At 45.5% G+C, this 9595-nt stretch overlaps 1 protein-coding gene across 1 annotated transcript; it reads left to right on the plus strand.

The window, feature by feature from the left end:
- The first annotated feature begins 929 nt into the window (after positions 1-929).
- On the plus strand, positions 930-3136 carry LOC137247925 (glucose dehydrogenase [FAD, quinone]-like). Its single transcript, XM_067778850.1, has 2 exons — positions 930-1304; positions 1371-3136. Exons 1-2 carry the CDS (start codon positions 1151-1153, stop codon positions 3089-3091), a joined length of 1875 nt encoding a protein of 624 aa, XP_067634951.1. The 5' UTR covers positions 930-1150; the 3' UTR covers positions 3092-3136.
- Positions 3137-9595: the final 6459 nt, after the last annotated feature.

Below are 9595 nucleotides of genomic sequence, written 5' to 3' on the forward strand. Positions count from 1 at the left end.
CCATTGGAACTTATGAGCGTTGATATTATGACCCCCCTTCTTTAAAATCGTACTCTACAAGTGATGATGTCAGTCTATGAATGCGGCGTTACTATAATGACAGCGCGTTGGGCTTCGAAGATTATGCACTGATCGGGTAGCGTGCACTTGTGACCGCCAGAATAAGTCAAGACTAATACGCAAAGAAACTAATAAGTCTTCAATTCTCCAATCATAGGACGTAATAGAGCTACGATATAATTTAATCAATCCAAACCAAAAGCTTTTGTCTTCTCTCACGTGCCACATTCAAATTCTTTGCCACTGGTATTTCGACACTTCAAATAACTCACAGGAAGCCAACATCTGGTTACCATTCATGAATACGCTACAATGTTGTTACGTTTAATTCAAGTTCATTTGAGGGCGGAGGAATGGTCCAAAAGCAGTGATTGTATGAAAGCTGCGGGCGACTGCAAATGTGAAATAAACACAACCGGTTTTGAAAGTCACGCCGGGGACCATGCGTGCTGAAGTGCAGTATGCCGATAGCGGCGGATTGGCAGTGGGTAGAACCATTATGACGGCTCTTCGAATGGCACAGGCGTAAATTAATTAAAAAATGAAGTGATTAATATTTTTACAGTCGAATTAAGTTGACTTACTTATGTGTGTCAGCATGGGAAACCAGTTTGCATAAGGGCTTATACGTACAAGAATGTAAATCTCACGAGATCTTGAACAATTAAAACGGTCAAAGCCACAAGGAAAAGTCCAATGCCACTTAAATAAAGCAACGGCAGTTTTATTCCAAAAGTGAGTTCGTCGTGCGCACCAAGCATTCCAGCGGTCGTTGCTAGCCATAAGAATTTTGCGCGCAGGGCGATAAACTAGAGAAAACGCATCGAGGTGCCAAAAAAATATATGAAGACAATAGTAAAGCGTGCAGTCACAGATCTACAAGCTGGTAGTAAAGAAAAGAAATAATTTCTTAAACAAATTTAGCACTGACATTCAGTGCGCAGTGCTTAAGTTGCTTGGACGTACTCAATTTCCAAAGCGGGAACAACGCGAAAGTGCGCGTACAAAAGAAGACAGGAGAAATCAAAAGTGTCTTAAGAAAGCTATAACGCTACTGACTGAGGAAGGAATTATTTTGAATTTCTTCGAAATGAACGAATTATTATATTGGCTATTCAGATTTGTGATTTTAGTTAACGCGCTTGTGGCGCCTAGCGCCGCGCAATCATCGGAGGCGCTATATGTACGACAAACACTTGGTATTGGCTTGGATAATATTCTTTTAAATACACTCTACAACGACGGTATGTCACCCTGCATTTTGTACTAATTGTTAGTAAAATAATAAATTTTTGTTCTATACGCCATAGCTCCACGCCGCAATGCGAGCTATGACTTCATCATCGTTGGCGCTGGCCCCGCTGGATGTGTGCTAGCGAATCGCCTTTCCAAGAATCCCAAATGGAGCGTGTATCTTATTGAGGCAGGCGGCGTAGAGGGTATTGTCCATCAAGTACCTGTGCTGGCCGCTTTTCTACAGGGCACACATTCCAACTGGGGCTACAAGTCCACGCCACAGAAACGCGCTTGCTTTGGTATGAATAATAATGAATGTGCTTTGCCGCGCGGTAAAGTTTTGGGTGGCACAAGCTCTATCAATTATATGATCTACAATCGCGGTAATAAACGTGATTTTGATCGCTGGGCTGCAGCTGGAAATAAAGGTTGGTCATATGCGGAATTATTGCCTTACTTTCTGAAATCAGAAAGCGCCAATTTGGAAGGTTTAGAGCATTCACCATATCATAATCACACAGGCCCACTAAGCGTAGAGGATGTGCAATTTCGTACGCCAGCAGCGCATGCTTACGTGCAAGGCGCGCAACAGGCGGGACATACGCTAACCGACTACAATGGTGAGTCACAAATGGGCGTGTCCTACGTACAAGCCAACACACTGCGTGGCAGGCGTCACAGTGCTTATCGCGCTTACATTGAACCTATACGCTATCGTAGAAAGAATCTGCATATTGTGACATTGACGCGCGTTACGCGCATTCTAATAGATCCAATTACAAAGCGCGCTACTGGTGTGGAACTCAGCTATCGTAATAAGTTTTATAAAGTGCATGCGCGGAAAGAGGTTATACTTTCAGCAGGTGCTTTCAATTCGCCACAACTGCTGATGTTGTCTGGAATCGGACCAGCGGATAATCTCAAGGCAATCAATGTGCCATTAGTAAAAGAGCTACCAGTTGGTAAACTCCTCTACGATCATATGTGCCACTTTGGCCCAGTATTTACTGTGAATACAACCAGAGCCATGCCCAGTGTTAGTGGAATTAATGCCGCTGTTGTGAAATCGTTTTTACTCGGTAGTCCGCGCACAATGCTCTCTTCGATTGGCGGCGTTGAAGCGCTCACATTCCTGAAGGTACCAAGCTCAAAAGAACCGGCTGATACGCCAGATGTTGAAATTATTACAGTAGCTGGTAGCTTAGCCTCTGATAAAAGTACGGGACTCAAGCAAGGAGCCAATTTTAAAGATGAACTTTACGAACAAGTCTATCGGCCATTAGAAATTTCGAAACAGGACCATTTTAGTTTTCTTATTATGCAGTTTCATCCGAAATCGGTTGGACGTTTGTGGCTACATAACAGAGATCCATTTGAATGGCCGCGCATCAACCCTAAATATTTCTATAATGAGGAGGATGTACAGTTTTTGTTAGAAGGTATTAAAGAAGCAATACGTATTACAGAAACACCCGCTATGCATAAATTGGACACACTCATGCACTCTATACCCGTACCAGGTTGTGAGCAACATCAATTCAGTTCCGACGACTACTGGCGCTGTTCTATACGCACACTTTCGTACACTTTGCATCATCAAGTTGCCACGTGTCGCATGGGCCCCGAAAATGATACGACAAGTGTTGTCAATAATGAACTCAAAGTTCATGGCATCCAAGGTCTACGAGTAGCGGACACCAGCATCATTCCGTTCCCACCTACGGCGCACACTAATGCGGCATCGTTTATGATCGGAGAGAAAGCAGCTGATATGATACGCGCCGAATGGCAATGAAATTTAAATAGTAAAATTTGTACTAAAATAAATATTCTGATTTTAATTTGGGCCAAATTTAGAATTTGGGTTGCGCTGATAGCAGAGCGCAGTGAAAGTGAAGGAAAGAAAGTGATAAATAAGTTCATAGATATAACCAAGCTGAGTGCGGTCTTGAAAATATTCAAATAGGCAAATCATTGAAATAAAAAAAACAATAACAAGAGATCGCGTTGCATGTGTCAGTTTATATGTACGTGTGTGTTAGTGTATACTCTCAGCTAGAGCCATTTATCTTGAAGGTGATTCAGCGCGAGACACTTAATTTGGTGCAATAATATAACTGTATAGAGGTTGATGGCAAAAGGCAATCTAAAATAAACAAGTAAGGAATGTTAAGTTCGGGTGTAACCGAACATTACATACTCTCTTGAGAGCTATGGAGACAAAATAAGGGAAAATAACCATGTAGGAAAATGAACCGAGGGTAACCCTGGAATGTGTTTGTATGACATGTGTATCAAATGAAAGGTATTAAAGAGTATTTTATGAGGGAGTGGGCCATAGTTCTATAGGTGGACGCCATTTAGGGATATCGCCATAAAGGTGGACCAGGGCTGACTCTAGAATTTGTTTGTACGATATGCGTATACAATTTAAAGGTATTAATGAGGGGTTTAAAAGGGAGTGGTGGTAGTTGTATAGGTGGCCGCCTCTTCGAGATATCGCCATAAAGGTGGACCAGGGGTGACTCTAGAATGCGTTTGTACAATATGGGTATCAAACGAAAGGTGTTAATGAGTATTTTAAAAGGGCGTGAGCCTTAGTTCTATAGGTGGACGCCTTTTCGAGATATCGCCATAAAGGTGAACCAGGGGTGACTCTAGAATATGTTTGTACGATATGGGTATCAAATGAAAGGTGTTAATGAGTATTTTAAAAGGGCGTGGGGCTTAGTTCTATAGGTGGACGTCTTTTCGAGATATCGCCATAAAGGTGGACCAGGGGTGACTCTAGAATGTGTTTGTACGATATGGGTATCAAATTAAAGGTATTAATGAGGGTTTTAAAAGGGAGTGGTGGTAGATGTATAGATGGACGCCGTGTCGAGATATCGCCATAAAGGTGGACCAGGGGTGACTCTAGAATTTGTTTGTACGATATGGGTGTCAAATGAAAGGGGTTAATGAGCATTTTCAAAGGGAGTGGGCCTTGGTTCTATAGGTGGACGCCTTTTCGAGATATCGCCATAAAGGTGGACCAGGAGTGACTCTAGAATGCGTTTGTACAATATGGGTATCAAAAGAAAGGTGTTAATGAGCATTTTAAAAGGGCGTTGGCCTTAGTTCTATAGGTGGACGCCTTTTCGAGATATCGCCATAAAGGTGAACCAGGGGTGACTCTAGAATATGTTTGTACGATATGGGTATCAAATGAAAGGTGTTAATGAGTATTTTAAAAGGGCGTGGGGCTTAGTTCTATAGGTGGACGTCTTTTCGAGATATCGCCATAAAGGTGGACCAGGGGTGACTCTAGAATGTGTTTGTACGATGTGGGTATCAAATTAAAGGTATTAATGAGGCTTTTAAAAGGGAGTGGTGGTAGTTGTATATGTGAAGGCGTTTTCCAGATATCGACCAAAATGTGGACCAGGGTGACCCAGAACATCATCTGTTGGATGCCGCTAATTTATTTATATACTAGCCTTTACCCGCGGCCCCGTCCGCAAGGAGAAAATGAAATATGTGGGCTATTCACGTTAGCCTGCTTATAAAGTTATCTGTTTAAAATTTTTTTTCTGTCTAATGCATTTTATTTTTGTAATTGAGTAAAAAAAAGAACTTTATGAGCTGATAACCTGATAGGATCCCAAAATGATAACGAAATTATCCAGAAAAAGCCACGAAATGACCCCGACGCTATCGCGGACGGATCCCGAAAACCATCCAGAAACGCCCCGGAAGTGTTTCCAAAAGTTCTCGAAATAGTCCCAAAAAAACCCGAAATGACAACGACACGATTCTAGACTTATCCAGATAACCACACAGAAATGATGCCTGAAGGGTACCAAATTGATTCCGAAATAGTCCCGAAAAAGTTCCGAAATTACCCTGACGGGCTCCCGGACGGATCTCAGAAACCATCCAGAAAATATCCAGGAAGGATCCCTAAATTATCCCGACTAACTCCAGAAAAAGTTCCGAAATGGCTCCGAGGGGATCCACGATGGATCGCGAAAACCATACAGAAATGATTCCGGAAGGATTCCAAAATGATCCCGAAATAGTCCGGAATTGACCCAGATGGGATCCCGCACAGATCCAGAAATGATCCCGGAAGGGTGCAAAAACTATCCCGGAAAAGTAACAAAAAATCCCGAAATGGCTACTACGGCATCCCGGACGGATCCAGAAATGATCTCGGAAGGGTCCCCAAATGATCCCAAAATGGTCCCGAAATGACCCTGATGGATCCGGCAAACCATCAAGAAATTATGCCGAAAGGGTCCGAAAATGATCCCGAAATAATACAGAAAAAGTCACGAAACGACCCCCAGAGGATCCCCAAATGATCCCGTATTAGCCCCGAAAAGGTCCCGAAATAACCCAGACGGGATCCCGGACAAATCCCGAAAACCATCCAGAAATGATGCCGGAAGGAATCCCAAATGATTCCGTAAAAGTCACGCATTGATTCCGACGGGATCCCGAACGGATACCGAAAATCATCCAGAAGTGACGCCGGAAAGGTCCTCAAATGATCACCTAATAGTCCCGAAATGACCCTTAATGGGTCATGGACGGATTCCATAAACCATCCAGAAATGATCCCGATATATTCCCGAAGAAGTCCCGAAATGACCCTGACGGGATCTCGTATGCACCCCTAAATGACCCTGACGGGATCCCGGACAGATCCCCAAATCCATTCAGAAATGATCTTGGGAGGGACCCCAAATGATCCCGAAAAAGTCCCGCAATGATTCCGAGGGGATCCTGATCGGATACCGATAACCATCCAGAAGTGATGCCGGAAAGGTCCTCAAATGATCACCTAATACCAAAATGACCCTGACGGCATCCCGGACTGATCCCAAAATCCATCCAGAAATGATCTTGGGAAGGTCCCAAAATTATCCCGAAATAGTCTCGGAAAAGTTCAGAAATTACCCTGACGGGTTCCCGGACGAATACTGAAAGCCATCTCTAAATGATCCCGAAAAAGTCCAGAAATGACCCTGACTGGACCCCGAAAGGATCCCGAAAACTATCCAGAAATGATGCCGGAAACGTCCTCAAATGATCACCTAATAGTTCCGAAAAGACCCTGACGGGATCCCGAACGGATCCCGACAACTATCTAGAAATGATGCCGAAAGGGCCCGCAAATGATCCCGTATTAGTCGAGAAAAAGTCCCGAAATGAACCCGACGGGATGCCGGACGAATCCCAAAAACCAGCCAGAAATGATGCCGGAAGGGACACCAAATGATCCCGAAACAGTCCCGCAATAATTCCGACGGGATCCTGAGCGGATACCGAAAACCATCCAGAAGTGATGCCGAAAAGGTCCTCAAATGATCACCTAATAGTCCCAAAATGACCCTGACGGCATCCCGGACAGATCCCGAAATCCATCCAGAAATGATCTTGGGAGGGTCCCAAAATTATCCCGAAATAGTCTGGGAAAAGTCCAGAAATTACCCTGACGGATACCGGACGAATCCTGAAAACCAATCTTAAATGATGCCGAAAAAGTCCCGAAATGACCCTGATGGGACCCGGAAAGGATCCCGAAAACTAACCAGAAATGATGCCGGAAAGGTCCTCAAATGATCTCCCAATAGTTCCGAAAAGACCCGGACGGGATCCCGAACGGATCCCGACAACTATCCAGAAATGATACCGAAAGGGCCCGCAAATGATCCCGAAATGACCCCGACGGGATGCCGGACGAATCCCAAAAACCATCCACAAATGATTTTGGAAGGGATCCCAATGATCCCGAAAAAGTCCCGCAATTATTCCGACGGGAATCTGAACGGATACCGAAAACCATCCAGAAGTGATGCCGGAACGGTCCTCAAATGCTCACCTAATAGTCCCAAAATGACCCTGAGGGCATCCCGGACAAATCCCGAAATCCATCCAGAAATGATCTTGGGAAGGTCCCAAAATGATCCCGAAATAGTCTCGGAAAAGTCCAGAAATTACCCTGACGGGTTCCCGGACGAATCCTGAAAGCCATCCTTAAATGATCCCGAAAAAGCCCCGAAATGACCCTGACGGGATCCCGAAAGGATTCCAAAAACTATCCAGAAATGATGCCGGAAAGGTCCTCAAATGATCCCATAATAGTTCCGAAATGACCGTGACGGTATCCCGAACGGATCCCGACAACTATCCAGAAATTATGCCGAAAGGGTCCGCAAATACTCCCGTATTAGTCGAGAAAAAGTCCCGAAATGACCCCGACGGGATCCCGGACGAATCCCAAAAACCATCCAGAAATGATGCCGGTAGGTATCCCAAATGATCCCGAAATAATCCCGAAATGACCTCGTCGGCATCCCGGACGGATACCGAAAATTATCCAGAAATGATGCCGGAAAGGTCCACAAATTCTCCCCTAATAGTCCCGAAATTACCCTGATGGGATCCCAGACGGATCCCGAAAACCATCCAGAAATGATGCCGGAAGAGCCCCAAATGATCCCGAAAAAGTCGTCAAATGACCCCGACGATATCCCGGACGGATCCCGAAAACCATCCAGAAATGATGCCGGAAGAGCCCCCAAATGATCCCGAAAAAGTCCCCAAATGACCCCGACGAGATCCCGCACGGATCCCGAAAACCATCCAGAAATGATGCCGGAAGAGCCCCAAATGATCCCGAAAAAGTCCCCAAATGACCCCGACATACTCCAGAAAAGGTTCCGAAATGGCTCCGAGGGAATCAACGACGGATCGCGAAAACCATGCAGAAATGATTCCGGAAGGATCCCAAAATGATCCCGAAATAGTCCGGAAATGACCCAGATGGGATCCCGCACAGATCCAGAAATGATCCCGGAAGGGCCCAAAAACTACCCGGAAAAGTAACAAAAAATCCCGAAATGGCTCCTACGGCATCCCGGACGGATCCAGAAATGATCTCGGAAGGGTCCCCAAATGATCCCAAAATGGTCCCGAAATGACCCTGATGGATCCGGCAAACTATCAAGAAATTATGCCGGAAGGGTCCCCAAATGATCCCGAAATAAAACAGAAAAAGTCACGAAACGACCCCTAGAGGATCACCAAATGATCCCGTATTAGCCCCAAAAAGGTCCCAAAATGACCCTGACGGGATCCCGAAAGGATTCCGAAAACAATACAGAAATGATGCCGGAAAGGTCCTCAAATGATCCCCTAATAGTCCCAAAATGACCGTGACGGGATCCCGACAACTATCCAGAAATGATGCCGAAAGGGTCCGCAAATGATCCCGTATTAGTCGAAAAAAAGTCCCGAAAGGACCACGACGGGATCCCGGACGAATCCCAAAAACCATCCAGAAATGATGCCGGTAGGTATCCCAAATGATCCCGAAATAGTCCCGAAATGACCTCGTCGGCATCCCGGACGGATCCCAAAAATTATCCAGAAATGATGCCGGAAAGGTTCCCAAATGATCCCCTAATACTCCCGAAATTACCCTAATGGGATCCCGGACGGATCCCGAAAACCATCCAGAAATGATGCCGAAAGGGTTCCCAAATGATCCCGTATTAGTCGCGAAAAAGTCCCGAAATGACCCCGACGGGATCCCGGACGGATCCCGAAAACCATCCAGAAATGATGCCGAAAGGGTTCCCAAATGATCCCGTATTAGTCGCGAAAAAGTCCCGAAATGACCCCGACGGGATCCCGGACGGATACCGGACGGATCCCGAAAACCATCCAGAGATGATGCCGGATGAGCACCAAAATGATCCCGAAAAAGTCCCCAAATGACCCCGACGAGATCCCGGACGGATCCCGAAAACCATCCAGAAATGATGCCGGAAGAGCCCCCAAATGACCCCGACGATATCCCGGACGGATCCCGAAAACCATCCAGAAATGATGCCGGAAGAGCCCACAAATGATCCCGAAAAAGTCCCCATATGACCCCGACGAGATCCCGCACGGATCCCGAAAACCATCCAGAAATGATGCCGGAAGGGTCCCCAAATGATCGCGAAATAGTCCCGAAATGATTCCGGAATAGTCCCGAAAATGTTCCAAAATAACCCCGACGGGATCCCGGACGGATCCCGTAAACTATACAGAAATGATCCCGGAAGGGTCCCAAAATGATCCCGAAATAGTCCCGAAAAAGTCCCGAAATTACCACGGCGTAATCCCGGACCGATCCCGAAAACCATCCAGAAATGATCCCGGAAGGGTCTCGATATGACCCTTACGGGATTACAAATAAGGTGAAGCTAATTATAAAACCATGTTAATAAGGCAGCAGGCGCATTGGAGCGAATAAAAAGTT

The sequence above is a fragment of the Eurosta solidaginis genome, chromosome 4 (genome assembly GCF_040869045.1).
Source record: "Eurosta solidaginis isolate ZX-2024a chromosome 4, ASM4086904v1, whole genome shotgun sequence".
In the NCBI taxonomy this organism is placed as follows: domain Eukaryota; kingdom Metazoa; phylum Arthropoda; class Insecta; order Diptera; family Tephritidae; genus Eurosta; species Eurosta solidaginis.